Source organism: Lytechinus pictus, chromosome 10 (assembly GCF_037042905.1).
Source record: "Lytechinus pictus isolate F3 Inbred chromosome 10, Lp3.0, whole genome shotgun sequence".
In the NCBI taxonomy this organism is placed as follows: Eukaryota; Metazoa; Echinodermata; class Echinoidea; order Temnopleuroida; family Toxopneustidae; genus Lytechinus; species Lytechinus pictus.
Window position 1 is genome coordinate 31,558,815 of NC_087254.1, and position 16,384 is coordinate 31,575,198.

At 36.1% G+C, this 16,384-nt stretch overlaps 1 protein-coding gene across 1 annotated transcript in view; it reads left to right on the forward strand.

The window, feature by feature from the left end:
- The first annotated feature begins 2,606 nt into the window (after positions 1–2,606).
- Positions 2,607–16,384, forward strand: part of LOC129270091 (poly(A)-specific ribonuclease PARN-like) — a 28,004-nt gene continuing 14,226 nt past the window's right edge. The window contains exons 1-4 of the mRNA XM_054907499.2: positions 2,607–2,710; positions 11,377–11,522; positions 12,085–12,152; positions 13,077–13,164. Of these exons, the coding sequence (XP_054763474.2) occupies positions 2,692–2,710; positions 11,377–11,522; positions 12,085–12,152; positions 13,077–13,164 (321 nt within the window). The 5' untranslated portion in view covers positions 2,607–2,691. The remainder of the gene's footprint in view (positions 2,711–11,376; positions 11,523–12,084; positions 12,153–13,076; positions 13,165–16,384) is intronic.

Here is a 16,384-nt window from a genome sequence, read left to right on the forward strand (position 1 = left end):
TACAGATGGGGGCTTGGGGTAATTGCCCCCCCCCCCCCGCATCCAAAAAATTAACGCCCAAGAAAACAAAAGAGAAGAGGGTAAAATATATATTATTTTCTGAATAAAAAATTATGTCAAAATCAATCACAAATTTGATTTTGTAATAAAAAATATTGAAATTTTTGTTCGCTTACTTAGCTCGCTTGCAATGTTTTTTCTCCTTATTATTGCGGCCCGATACGCCACAATCTGCCAACCTCAAAATTGTTGGCTTAAGTATGCCACTGGTGGGTAGGGGCTTCAGCCCTCATCTTTTATAATTATAAAATGTACAAAAACGTAAAAATTACCAATGATTATGAGAAGACTTTTTTGCTGAGGGTCATAGCATGCAGCCCCCCCCGCAGGGGCCGCGGAACCGGGGGGGCTGGGGGGGCTTCAGCCCCCCCCCCCCACTTTTTTCCAAAACCGTGTACAAAAACGTAAAAATGACCATATGATTGTGATTTTTAGCATGGTCAGCCCCCCACTTTTGGCTCAGCCCCCCAACTTTGAAAACCGTTCCGCGGCCCCTGCCCCGAGTCCCCATGAAGTTCAAAGCTGTTCTAAGGCCCCTATAGAACGAGACAGATTTTTTGTGTGTTTAATTTTCGAATTTCTCGTAGTAGACCATCATAGCTCTACTTTAGTTAAGTGCATGGCTCCACAACCCCCCCCCCCTAATTTGTGGGATAAGATTTGAACCTTGAACCTTGAAGAGTAATCCATTTCAGCAGCTTTAAAGCTATACCGGGATGAAAACATGTATCAGTGCGAGGTGCCACGGTGAAGTAATTTGAAATTTCACTTATATACAGTGTACATTAAAAGTGAGTGTGCTGTGCACCGTGCAAGTAAAAAAAATCCTCTTGTTTTGCAGCATAAGAGACCTAACAGGACAGGAGGCTGCATCGCACGGATGATAGTAAAAAAAATAGCCACATTAAAAATATTCAAATCAGGAGCAGATGCACACCTGGATATGCAGGAAGAAGACGGGGAAGAAGATACCACGAAAAAAACATATACAAAGAGTTGATCAGATCGAACCTGAGTTTTGAAAGCGCAGATGTGTAATAAAATTTTCAGCAAATGCTGTGACTTTTTAACCAAGTGCATATATCTCTACGACTATATAGGCCTACCTTCACCGGCTCTAATTCTATTGATTTTTCGGAGATCGGGGGGGGGGGGGATTTCCCTAAGTTCCACTCAGTGACGAGTCATGGTTTTTTTTTCGAAAGCACCCTAAACTAGTATTTTTCATATTCTGAAATTGCACCCCTCACAAGTATTGGCGTGTGAAACCGTACCATTAACAATTTGGAAACACAACGGGTACCCAATATCTTGACCCCCTAAAAAAGTAGATCTTATATATAGCGATATTTTTATTGCTATGCCACGGACGTCGGCTTAACCTTTACTTAGGCCTACATTGGGTTTAGTACCGCTCCACCTCCCACACCTCGCAGTGGCGTAAAGGGCGGGGAGGGGGCAAACTGCCCCCCTGGCGGATTTCACCTGGAAAATAAAAATAAAAAAAGGGAAAAGAGAAAAGAGAAAAGGGAGAGAGAGAGAAAGGGAAAGGGAAGGAAAAAGGGACAGAAATAAAGAAAATAAATAGGGAAAATTGAAGGAAAGCGGGAATAGGAAGGGAAGAAGAACATGTGAGAAAGTACAAAATATCTATATTAGCATGATTAGCAAGAGAGGAATATAAAATCAAAATATATGACTCAGTGGCACGGGCAAGAATGGTGGGGAAATGGGAGAAAGAGGCAAAAAGAAACGGGATATGAAGGTAGACCCAAAAGCTGAATTGAAAAATCAGAATATGAAGAAAAGGGACAAGAAAAAAAAAGAAAATAACTTAATAACACGACTGAGCTACTAAGGATGAAAAAAAAATATAAAGAACGGGGAGAAAGGTGGATGGCGTATATAAGCTTGCCAAATTTTATGCAATAATGGTCGCAATCAGGACAATGCAAATCCGTATAGCCAAGGCTAGTTATATCCCTGTATGTCCTAATCTAAGTAAAGCTTTAAGCTAGACAGATTTATCGTAAAAAGCCTCATAATGTTTGCTTTGGCTAAATTTCCAAAGCTACTATCACATAATTAGAATGTTTCGTTTTGAAAAATGGAAGCACTGTGCACGCATCCATGCTGCATTAATCAAACAGATTAAAATGTTCTCTTCTCGTGGGAAGTGCGGAGACCAGGTGGAAAAAAGGAAGTTAAACTTATGATAAGCGCTTTATGTGATCTTAAACATCAAGTTAATGGCTCAAAAACCGGAGAGAAGGTTGATGTCGGTGTAGGGATAATTCAAAATCAGAGAGAGAGATCGGAGGGGGGCCGGGGGGCATGCGCAGATGTTCTTTTGAGAAAAAGGAACTCACGTAGGGCCAACAAAGCTACATTTCCTCCTTTTTTATGAACACTCCTTACACTGCTGATCTCTGAAATAAGGAGGAGGAAGAAGGGGAAGAAGTAGAAGGAAGGGAGGGGACATCGCCCCCCCCCCCCCCCCCTCTCCCGCAAGCTCTCGTTGGTATACGTATGTCCACCTCGTTTGATCGCCAACTTCAGTTAAAGGCTAGGCCGCCAAAAGTTGAAAGTTGTTGGATCGGGTCGACCTCATACTTACAAATTGGAATAAAGATGGAAGTTACAATTGACAGTGAGTAAATTATGTGTCTTAAGCATCATTGAATATGTGATAATATTATTCGTGAAGGAACCATTATGAGAGACGCCAGAATTTTTTTCAAATGGTCGAGTGATGATGATGAAATTAAGACTAAGAGAGAGTGAGTCGGACTCCATCCGGCTGCGGCCGGACCCGGGCTGCCCCGGCGGGCATCTGCAGGCAGGTGCTACGCGCGCTGCGCCTGCCGAGATCGCGATTGCATGCAAGACTCGACAGCGACCGAGTACTAGCCAGATTACCAATTCGTCTTCTGCCAACTCGTCCACTCACCACATAGTCTACCTTCACTTTGTCTAGGACCCTAATCTAGTTGATCTAGTTGAATGAAATGAAGTACTCCTACCACTGTCTCACAAACTTTTAGCCATTTTTAACCTTAGTTATGGACATTTTTAAATCTCCTTGATGTTCTGTGTTTATTACCTTTATTACCTTTATTACCGGATCTACTGGAAAAAGGGTGTTTCCAGGTCTATCACTGTTGCTATCTCCATCTAACTATTAAAATAACGTGTGCCTGTGTGCCTGTGTTGATTGTAACTGTGCAGCACTCAAAGATTGTCCTTTTTGTAAAGACTCAACTTTCATTGATGTAGAATTATGCAATTGTACGTTTTCAAGATGTGTACATTCTGTATTTCCTTTTAGTAGTATTGACGATAATGAATTTATACTTTTTTTCAGCGATACTAAAGCTTTATTAAACCATCAACATATCAATGATTTGAATAACTTAAACAGTAGCTTTACCTATGATTTTGATGAGTTTGATGTGCAATATGACCTTGATTTTAATTGTAAATACTACCTTGAAAGTGAATTTGAAGACTTTTATAGGGATAAGTGCTCGGATAACCATTTTAGTATGTTACACTTACACTTTAACTCACGCAGTCTCTCTAAAAACTTTCAGGCTATTTCTGACTTTATAAGTACATTACCTTTGAGTTTCACCTTTTATGGTTTCTCTGAGACTTGGCTCAATGATAGCACTCCCATTTTGTTTAATATCACAGGTTATAATTTTATCAATAAAGACCGTAAACATGGAAGAGGTGGTGGTGTGGCCTTGTTGGTTGATGATAAGTTAGATATTACAATCAGAAACGATATACTTGCCAATGAAGATGATTATGAATCCCTATTTATTGAAGTTAATTTGAATAAGAGAAAAAATATATTGGTCGGTATTATTTATAGAAAGCCACAATCTAGTATTACTCATTTTAACGACATATTTTAGAATTGTTTAGAAAAAATTGATAGTGAAAATAAACCTTGTTATATCATGGGAGATTTTAATATCGATCTTATTAAATCAACCAGTGTGGGTTCAAACCATTTTCTAAATGTCTTATATGCCAATAATTTTCTTCCTTTAATTGACAAACCTTCTAGAATTTCAAACACCTCATATTATAGACAATATATTTACCAATAACCTAAATTGCAATATATCATCTGGCTTATTTTATAATGACATTTCAGACCATTTACCAGTTTTTCAGATCACCAAAGAATATAGCCTCAATACTAAAGATGATGTTTGTGCGAAACGACTCATTAATAAAAATACTATAAAGGAATTTCAAGAAAAGTTGTTATCTATTGATTGGAATGTATTATTTGATTATGACAATGCCAATTAAGCATATGATATTTTCTTAAATAAATTTATTTTATTATATAATGCAACTTTTAAAAAGGTAAAGTCAAGACCTAAAAATAGAGCTAAAAACCATGGATTGATTCATCACTACTTAAAATAATTAGAAAAAACATAGACTTTATAAAGCATATTGTAAAAATAGATCTGTAAATAATAAAATGAAACATGTTAGATTCAGGAACAAATTAAATAAATTACTAAAAGAAGCTAGGAGGAAATTTTATGTAAACAAATTTAATGAATGCAATGGAAATATAAAAAAAACATGGAATGCAATTAGAGAGATACTCGGTCAAAAGAAAAAGAAGTTACCAGATTATATTATAAATGGTAATGATACAATCCATGGTGATGAGAATATTGACAATTGTTTTAATGATTTCTTTGTGAAAATTGGTTTACTTTACTTTCAAATAATTCTACAAACTTTGGTGGTTCAAATGTTTTTACAAAGTTTCTTCCAGAACCATGTGATAAATCATTATTTCTTCACCCTGTTACAGATAGCGAAATATTTGATGTTGTGAAGAATTTAAATTCAACTTCCTCTTGTGGAATCGATGGTGTTAGTCCTATAGTCATAAAGAAAATTATATACTTGATATTGAAACCATTGTGTTACATTTTTAATTTTTCTTTATCTTCAGGCATTGTTCCATCTAATTTAAAGATTGCTCGAGTTACGCCCATATATAAAAAAGATGATGTATGTAATGTTTCCAATTATCGTCCAATATCTGTTTTGCCATTTTTCTCCAAAATTCTTGAAAAAATAATTTACTCCAGATCCCAATAGATCCCAATATGTATCGTACAATGAAACCCTGTCTGACTCTCGTTCAATTTCATGTGGCATTCCTCAAGGGTCCATTCTGGGCCCACTGTTATTTCTAATTTTTATCAATGATTTACCATATTGCACAGACAAACTCAAAATTTATTTTGTTTGCTGATGACACCAACATTTTAATCTCTAGTGATTCGTTTTCTTCATTGAATACTTTACTTAATACTGAACTGAAGAAAGTCTCACTCTGGTTCTCTTCAAATAAACTTTTATTGAATACAGAAAAATCTAATTATGTATATTTTCATACCAACTCAAAAAAGTCAACACAGCAACCTTTGGATAATTTTCAAATAAAAATGAATGATAAAATTATTGAACGTGTCCATCATACAAAATTTTTAGGTGTTTTAATAGATGAAAAATTATCATGGAGTATTCATATTTCTACTATTACAAATAAGGTAGCAAAAAATGTTGGTGTTATCAGCAAACTACGTCATATTCTTCCTCAATGAGTCCTTTTGACTTTATATAATACATTAATCCTATCTTACCTAAGTTATTGCAATATTGTGTGGGCTAATACTTATCACTCAAAACTACAACCATTGTATCTTCTCCAAAAGAAAGTAGTCAGAATATGCACTCGTTCTCATTATTTGGCACATACAAAAGATCTTTTTGTTCAACTGAATGTACTTAATATATTTCATCTAAATGATTACCAATGTGCAATACTTATATTTAAACATGAAAATAAAATTCTTCATAACACAATTTCCTGTATGATAAATAAAAATTGTAATATACATAGTTATAACACAAGAACTAGGGAAAATTATCACTTATACCAAGTTGCAAAAAATTTTACACTTCAATCTTTTCGACATCGTGCCCCAAAAGTATGGAATAGTCTTTCAATTGAAATTCGGTCTTGTAAAACACTTAACGTATTCAAAAGGAAACTTAAGAAATACTTGCTGACATCTTAGATATTTTAGATATGCTGCTTTGTATAGGGTTGTGTGGTATCTGTCCTATTCTTCTGTTAATTTAATTTCAATATAGTTTTATATCTGGTTTTATTTTAATATTGACAATAATTTATTTCCCCCGACTAGGGTAGCCTGCTCGACAAGCCATCTGGCTTTTTGTGGCTTTCCCCTAATTCCTGTTTTTTACTACAATATGTTAAAGGAGAATGAAACTCTTGGAGCAAGTTAGCTTTTGTGAAAGCAGAAAAATCAAAAAACAAGATCAACAAAAGTTTGAGTAAAATAGGACTAGCAATAAAAGAGTTATGAGCATTTGAATGTCGAGATCACTAATGCTATGGAGATCTTCCCATTGGCAATGCGACCAAGATCTGTGATGTCACACACGTACAACTCTCCCATTTGGACACTGAAAATATACCCCAAAACATTTCTTTTTGCTCATTCTAATCATATGACAAACGATTCATCAATGATATAATGTTGTGAAACCTCTGTACTTGTCATCTCATAAAGAGAACACCTCACCTTGTGATAGACTCTATAAAAGTGAGAATATAAGTGAAATACATTGTAAGTACTCAAGTAATGAGGGAGTTGTACGTGTGTGATATCACAGATCTTGGTCGCATTGCCGATGGGAGGATCTACATGGCACTAGTGATCTCAATATTCAAATGCTCATAACTTTCTTATTATTCATTCAATCTTCCTCAAACTTTCAACAATGTGTTCCTTTGATTTTTCTCTTTGATATGGATTCAGCTGGTTTCAAGGGTTTCATTCTCCTTTAACATTCGTGTATACCATGTATACCAAATTATTGTTTAATCTTTGCTTTCCTGTTGTGTACAGATATATGTATTTTTTGTAATGTTATTTTTATATGGAATTTGAAATAAAATGAACTGAACTGAACTGAATAGTAGTATTAGAGTAAAGCCCCAAACTCCAAAAGTCATATCGAAAATATCCCTCACTCCTCATAAGTCATATTATAACGCACTCACACTAATACGAGGTTAGTATATATACTAACCTCGTACAAGGGACCGTGTTTGACCCTGGATTTCGAAGTAGTCGGCAAACATTGCTTCATTGCTGAAGTAATGTTTGCCGAAACTCCTTCTCGCTACGCACCGGGGCTCTTTCCGGTAAGTAGCAATACATAAAAAAATTATACATATGATTATGAAGTAATTTCATTACAAAAAGAGCAAATTTCGCTTACCTCGGCCTAGCAAGTGACTTCGTTTGTCTCTTCTACGGAAATACAAGGAAGCCCGTTGGTGGCACTAATAAATTTCACAACCTTGATTCAGCTCCTCGGTAATTTTATAACTGTGTCTAAATTCTTTGAATGCGCAATTCTTATGATTAATTTACTAATTATGGGCACCAATAAATGAAATACCTTCAAAAACATAATTCAAGATTACTATTGGCGATGATAACACTTTTTTGCAATTAATTTAAAACGATGACTAATAAAAAAAAATTAAAAAAATACACATGCCTGGAACGAAACCAGCAGTACAAGCTTTAACGAACGTCAAATAATACGGCACTATACCAAAGTCTATACAATGAAAAGATTGGACACTTCATGGACTTCGCGTAATGCCTTGCGTCGATTTGCGTGTAAAATGGTGTAGGTGCCTAGTCTTTCACTTGTCGTGTCTTTGATATGAATATAAAACGCGCGCCCTCGTCAGGCGAAAATTGATATCCACGCTGACCAATTTTTATCTCTGTGAAATCTTCACTAAAGATCAAGAAAATATACATATTTTTTAAAAGAAACTTCAAGGAGAAGTCACGGAAGGATCTAAATGATTCGGTAAGTGTCATAGCAGAATGTGAAATACCAGATTGTGCGTGATATTTTATGTGGGCAAAAGCCCAGTATATTTTGGATGTGTCGTGTGTGTCGCGTGCATATGACTGATATTCCTTCGCACGCGAGACGATATGAACCCATGGGTGCCGGGTGATTATAACGTGCGTCCAACTCCAAGACTTAATTTCATCTTCGTGATAGGCTGCAGAGCCCTTTGAAGATGACAGCAGATGATGATGATGATGATATCGGACAGTTCCAAATATCAAAATGACGAAAATGACTTCAACTCCCTCCCCATGGGCCCATCTGCCCATCAGATATCAGCCTAACGTTAGCCTTGAGGACTCCATGATGATATTTTTTTAATATTTTGACATACATGTATACTTCTTCATCATGGAGCCTTGACACTCGTTCCATAGTCATACTCATAGACGCATAAGCGAGACCTACACACCCCGGATGGATTCCCCTAGGAAATCCATAGTTAGAGGTTGAAATCGGTTTGTACGGTTGAATTCGTATGAACCTTCATACGCCTAATGCGTATACGGTAAACGGATAAAGATTATTTCACTATAAATGGCAAAAATGAGAGGTTTCTTAGTTCTTACCAGACTGATCTCTTGTAGATCCCTCGATCCGTTTTGAAGAACAAAAATTATTATTTCACAAATACTAAAATTTAATACGTGATTATGAATAATTATTAGTCTTATAATAATTATTATAATATTATAATAATTATAAATAATAAATATTATAATAATTATAATAATTATTTATAATCATGTATTTAATTTTAGTATTTGTGAAATAATAGTTTTTATCTATAAATTGTTCTTCAAAAACGGCATTTTGTAACATCGCTAATCCAAGGCTCCACATTAACTTTTTTTGGTGGTGGCCCGTTCGGGCCACCAAAACCATCAAATAATTTTTTTTGGTGGCCCGATATTAAAGTTTGGTGGCCCGAAAAATATAAAGAAAAACATTAAAAATGAATAAAACAAACTTCTGAAATATTAATTCTGCAGCCACTACCACTAAGTTCCTTTCACTTTATACATCTTAGTGTAGTAGGTTTCACGGTACACCATGTATCTTTCTTGGGCATATGTTGGTCCTGAAAAGGACCGTGCACCCAATCTCGACGTTTCGACAAGTGTGTTCTTGTCGTCCTCCTGAGGAGGAAGAAGCCATTACATATATTTTCAACAGCTGTGGCAACAGTCTATTCTGACTGGAATATAATTAAAAGCCAAGCATATAATTTTCACTTACCTTTTGGGAATGGCACATTTCTATTTTTATATCCTTTAGTTTGTATTATTTTATTTTCAGTAGAAACATATTTTTTAATCAGGCATATTCAATGGGAAGGGGTATAAATGGTTTAACCACTGTCAAAAAAAAATGAAAGAAAAAAAAAGAAAACGGAAAAAACTATATTGGAAAAAAAGTGTGAGAAAAGTCCTTCCCTATATTTGCCAAAATGTTGGAAAAAAAATAACATTTCATATCAATGAAATGCCTTCCCAAAGTATTTACTTTCTCAAGAGTGGTTTAAGAAGTCATTTATAAACAAGAAAGAAAGAAACTGTCTGTTTGTTTAAGGCTAGAAAATACACAGCTTCGAAAGAAACCAAGTATCAACATACATACAAATGCACACGTGGGACTGTGATGTACTTGCCTATGTGTTTTTATGTGTATTAATTCATGTGGAAATCGGTCTTTTTGAGTCAAAAGAGAGGTCATAATTCCTCTTCTTAATACTTGCAAATAATCAGGGTACACCAGATTTTCGTAATATAGACTGTAGAATTTCATTTCATTGGTGTAAAAGGTGACTTTGACTTAGATTTTCAAAGTTCTGTGGAAGATTTCTCAGCAGCAACATTTTTTATCGCAGCTCCCTGAGTCTGAATAGGCTGAGCTAGATCTAGAGCACAGCTGTATGCAGTGGCTTCATGCAAAGCTCACGCCAGCCGGCCGGCGCGGCTGGCTGGATAATAGCTACTGTATGCTATAGCTGTAGGCCTAATATGCAAACTGTGTGTGTGTATTTGTGTGTAGATCAACAAAAAAGGCGCATGACGAACTGGCTTGCAATTTGAGCTGTAGAAAGTTGATAAATGCGTGCAAAATTGGGAGAAAAATTGCGCTACTTTGAAAATTATTGGTTGCCCGATTCGGGCCACCAAAACTTAACATTTTATCAATAATGGTTGCCCGAGGTGAATTTTTGGTGGCCCCGGGCCACCGGGCCACCGCTAATGTCGAGCCTTGGCTAATCAAAGGTACGTAATAACGAAGCAGTTCAAGGGTCAGGCCTATTGTATTTGCTTTGTTGACAAACAGTAACGGATTGAGGGATCTACACGTGATCGGTCTGGTAAGAAACCTCTCATTTTTGCCATTTATAGGGAAATAATTTTTATCCCTTTATGCGCATTAGGCGTATGAAGGTTCATAGATAAATAAAATTGAATGAATGATTGTATTTTTGTTTTGGTCCAATTATGCTTAAGGGTGCGATATTTGGGCACTTTACTCCAACATGATTAATGCCATTCCATGCAATGATTCATCAACATTTCCTCTAAGACATCGACTATTAAAGTTACAACAATTGGTCCAACCATTGGTCGAAAGATGAAACTCGAATCATCATCACTCATGCACTTCGTCTAATCACCAGTTCTAACCTTATGAGTATGACCTTTTGTCTTATAACCAGTCGGTCTATTATTTTCATTTATTTTGTGCAATTCAAGTGGAGTATTGGACCAACTGTTTATAATTAGGCAAAATGGTGAGTGGACGAAATGGCAATTAAACCATGCAGACAGTGGACGAACAGAACACCCAAATTTACTTAAAAATGGAAATTATGCACATGCACCCACCTCGATTATATGGATATTTTTTAGTGTATCTAGATCTAGGTCTATATTTTTTACCCTGTGAATTTCTTTTATGAACAAATTTTTATTTATGATTCTTTCAGTTCCCATGAAATAGTTCTGTTTGCCTTTGAATTTTTGCATTGAATTTTTGCATTGAATAAAAATTTCTTTGAATTTATTCATTTTTGTTTGTGAGTTGGGACACATTTTGTGGGTGTGTTGTGGTTCAATGTGTCTGACTCTCATCGAAGACCAAGTTCAATTATTTTTGTTGTTTCGAATAATATACATGTAGTAATGTGCTTTATACTATGGAAAAATGGCTTTACCCTAAGTACCAGAATTCAAGGCCTAATGGAATCCATTTTTCTCTTGATGTTACTAATTGATTTATTTTTGTGTGAAATGTTATTGTTTTGCATTCCAGATTTCAATGAGGCCTTGAAGTTAATGAGCTCTGCATTAGACCATTGCTCATTTGTAGCCATCGATGGTGAATTCACAGGCTTACACAGTGGATCAAGTCCAGGTGTCTTTGATACTCCAGCAGAGAGATACCAACATCTGAAAGAGGTGAAGTATGAGCTTCAAAACATTTAACCAGGGCTCAACATTAGTAGTGGCCCAGGGCATCCAAAAATGAGAGTTGGGCCACCAAAATTCTGTTAAAGCCCACACTTGGTGGCCCGGTTTGGCTCCCTAAGTTTTGATAAATTGTAATGTTTCTATTGTTTTGGGGCCACCAAATTTACTTTGCAGGCCACCAAAATATATAATTGATAATTTTAAAAAAGATTGATGTGGAGCCTTGATTTAACTCTCGTTCAAACAGGATAAAAACATAATAAAGATTATTTTTTTCTTCAGAGTTGTAGGATGACATAGAAAGTGAGAGGAGTTTAAAGAGATTATGAGGGGCTTGGGATTATCTAATCTACGGGGAGTTCGGCCATGTACATGTATGTCAAATATAGCCCTAAGTTAAAAAAAAAGAGTCCCTGAATTGAAAATGATGTAAGGTTCTAAAGAATATATGGGAGAATAAACAGTAATCCTCTCTGTGACTTCCCTGCAGATGATGTTAAAACAGGTAACAACAGTAATACATGTACTTTCAAATTATTCTATACTTCAGAACTGCTGTGACTTTCTCTTGATTCAGCTTGGTGTCTGCATATTCAAGTATGAGAAACAGAAGAAAGGGTAAAATCACTGATATTATTTTAAGTTCCTTGTTACTCACTTAAACATTTCTTACTCCTCAAATATTACTGATACTACAAAATTTAATACAGTACATTGGATTTTCGGGACAAGGAGCAAGGCCTTCAGCTAACCTGTACAATAAATTAAAGCTTTCATTTATCAAGAAGGTGATATGATATGACTGTGTATTGAAATGTAGTGATGTGAAAATTGATGACAATTACTTTTCAGGACAGTCATACTTATTCAAAAGTAAATTCAAATAATTCAACTTCAAGCTTGAAGGATGAAAATCCTCAATTTCTTGTTCTAGATTAATACTTATCTTGATCAAGGTGTGCCATTCAGGTCAAGCTAGAAATTGTTTAAAGGGGAAACTACCCTTGGTCATGAAATGTTATGTAAGACTGAGAGAGAGGAGAAAAGGAAGTAAAACAGAATGGTGAAAGTTTGAACTAAATTGAACAAGCAATAAGAAAGTTGAGGCTGTTTTAAAATTGAGATTCCTAAGACTTTTCGGCCCGTTTTCTCAAAAGAGGCTTCAATTGTACAATGGTACAAAATCATGGACTATGCAGACTTATTTCATTAACGCGCTTCATTTTAAGCGCACTTTGATGAAAGTGCGCATTTAATTGGATTTAACTTTGTGTACGCGATGAAATAAGCGTAATTGTATGTTTAAAAATCTGCATAGTCCATGGTTTTGTACCATGGAACAATTGAAACCTCTTTTTTGAGAATGCGAGCCTTTGTTTGTCCGATATTGTTCAAACTTTCACCTACATGTACTTGTCTGATTTTGCTTTTTCCTTTAAAAGTAACTTTTATTTGGGTTGGATTCCCCTTTAAGAGGTTCAAGAACACCTGTCATTAATGGAATTGAGATTGAAAGTTGACATGATTGAATTTTCTCTACAGATATGGCTATGTTGCCTATCCATTCAACTTCTATGTCTTTCCAAGGCCGTCCATGCGAGCTGCTCCAGATCAAAGATTCTTGTGTCAGGTAATAAAACTTCAAATAGATAATGATTATGCTTTCCATTGTCTATCTGTTTTGTAATTTTAAAGGAGAATGAAACCTTTAGAACAATAAAGCTTGTGTGAAAACAGAAAAATCAAAGAAACAGATCAACGAAAGTTCAAGAAAAATCAGACAAATAATGAGAAGGTTATGCAGGGCTCCACACTAACCTTTTTTTCTAGTGGTCCAACCTGTCCAAGTCGGACCAGTAGATACCCAGTTTTCCAATTTTTTACTGGTCCAACCTAAAATTGACTGGCCCCCCCCAAAAAAAAAAAGAAAAACATTAAAAAAAAAGAATCGAAATTGTTTTGCTTTCTTTTATTGTTTTTATTGCCCCCCCCCCAATCATAAAAACAAACAGTACACACACAAAACATAATTTGTGAGAGCCATTTATATGATTTACAAAAGAGATACAAATATCATTTGTATCAGTTTGATATATTTTTTACTGGTCATGTCGGACCAGTTAATCTGGCTATTTCTGAATAGTTACTGGCCCAACAGTAATTTTTACTGGTCTGAGACCGTCGGACCAGTGCCAGTGCAGCGCGCTGGGATATGAGCATTTGAATATTGCGATCACTAATGCTATGGAGATCCTCACATAGGCAATGCGACAAAGATGTGTGGTGTCACTTGTGTGCAATTTTCCCCATTACTTTAGTATATATTTCACATAAATTGCCTCTTTTATCACATCAGTAGATCATATATTCTTTCTACAGGAGGACATGTAATACAGATTTTTAAAGAATACATTATGGATAAAGAGTTTGTATCACCATAAGAAAAGGCAAAAAGAGACATTTTGGGGGTATTTTATTGTCCATCAAAGGGAAAGTTGTTCACATGTGACATCACACATCCTTGTCGCATTGCCAATGGGAGGATCTCCATAGCATTAGTGATTGCAATATTCTATGCTCATAACTTTCTCATTGTTTGTCCGATTTTTCTTTCGTTGATCCGTTTCTTTTATTTTTTTGTTTCGACACAAGCCTACTTATTCCAAAAGTTTCATTCCCCTTTAACATTCATTCACTTGTATTTACGTTATCCCTCTTTGTAGGCCTACTTATTCATTTATTTTTCAACCTATTTTTTATTTTACCTTTATTACTAAATATTTTATTTGGTGACACTAGTGAAAAAGTCACTGACAATCTAAATTCACATGCCCGTATTCTGACGTCCAGATTAACTTGCAGTATGGTGTAACTCTGTGCTAAACTCATGGGAAGCCCAAAATATTAAATTATGTTTACATTGTAGGCCTTTTGCTTATTCTTACTGTATTCTTTCCTCATTTTTTATTGGTGAAGAATATTATTTCATTTATTTTCCCCAGACAACTATGGATCAATTTAATGTTGTAACCCGCACCCGTTGCGGTACGGGTTAACCTGCCGGTATGCCCCCGATCGCGGGTTGCGGGCCGGGCCGAGTTCATTCTCAAACCCGCAGACCGTCATGCGAAAAAAAAGGGAGAAGTAACGACGCATAATAAAAACATTAACAATGAAAATTGAGTTAGGATCATGTGCTTCTTACGTGGCGGATTCTTTTAGAGACGTAGATATTTCCTTTTAAAAAAATGCTGGCGTATTTTTGTCTTGTGAACAGTGAACAGGACTGAGACAGTTCGACATTTAAATACATCGAGTTGCTCTTTCGAAGAAGGAGCGCGCGCCAGTGCAGCGCAGCACAGTCTATTCAAAAGCAATCGCATAGGCCAATGAAACTCGATGTCGAGTTTCCCGTCCCATTTTTTCCAGCTCATAATGAGGATTTCATTATTCATTATTTTCCTGAAGATGAAAGTTTGACCTTTTGTAACCTTTTGACGCACTTTTATTCTGTGGAAGCAAATCAATCATTTTTTTTCGGGGGTTCCATTTTCATTTTTTTGGTAATATTTCAGGGTCTCCATTTCTACAGTTTTGGAGGCTACTTTTTTCATTTCGGGGGCTCTTTTCAAATGCTACGTTTTTGTATTTTGAGGAATCCCTGTTCACTTATTAAATTAATTATTACTTATTGTTTAATATTGCATGATTTTAAAGTTATTTTTTTCATGCTTAGAATCTTGGATGTGGGTGTGACTATGAGTTGAACTTGGATATAAATGAATTCAATATCTAATTTCTACTCCATCTAATTCCAGTACTTGGCCATGTAATAAAGGCCCACATACCCTAACTTTTCCTGATGTTCTTTGAAAACGCAGATCTCCACGAAAATTGCATTTCTCTATGGGGGGAGTCTAAATTTGGTGAGAATGAACTCATTAATAACTTAAATATACATGACAATGAAGAAATCATCTAACTTTATTGGCAGTTTTGAATAATATTCCCGAAATATAAACTCTGTCTGAAACATAAAATCACCATCATTGAGGCCTTTACAGAGCGAATTGTCCCCCAGAGCTCTGGCAGAGAGACAGAGCTCAGACTGGCTAGCTAGTACAAGCGCCAATGCGTACGTGCATGAGCCTCCCGTCGGCCTTGTAAAACAGATTGAGTTTTGTTTGATAATTTTTTTTGTCTGATATGCCGTATGACAACTCACCAATGCGAGGTTACTAGACTATGGGATTTATTGAGGTAGCTCGACCAAACCTCGAGCGATGTTCGTGCAGGCTCCACTCCACTTCACTACCGCTACATCGGGTACCGGTAGGTAGAGCGTAGTGTAGCAGAAGTGAAGTTGAGTGGAGCCTGCACGAACATCGCTCGAGGTGTGGTTGAGCATGCAGTGTCATTCCATTCACAAGAAAAAAACAAGAAAAGAATTACGGGTATTTACATGATATACAAGTAATTGTGACTGAAAAGCTTATATTAATGTTTTATATCAGTTCTGAATCTAGATCTATGTCAAAATAGTAAAATAATGAATTATTTTCAGAATTTGATTTTTAAACGCGGTCCAAATTTCATAACGCGGGCGGGCGACGGGAAACTGAACATCAAATTTGCTGGGCAGCCTGGGCTACATGTAGCTAGCGCGCGCTGAGCTGCGGCTCCGATCCGAGGAGTTAATTGCGCAATGCTTTCGATTACGAGATCAGAGCCAACCCATTTCGGGTACAAAGTAACCCCCAAAAACATTTTCTCTCCGGAATAAAAGGCGAATTTGCAAATTGTAAGTAAATTCACTCTAGGCTAGGTTAGAAGTTGGCATATATTTTCGT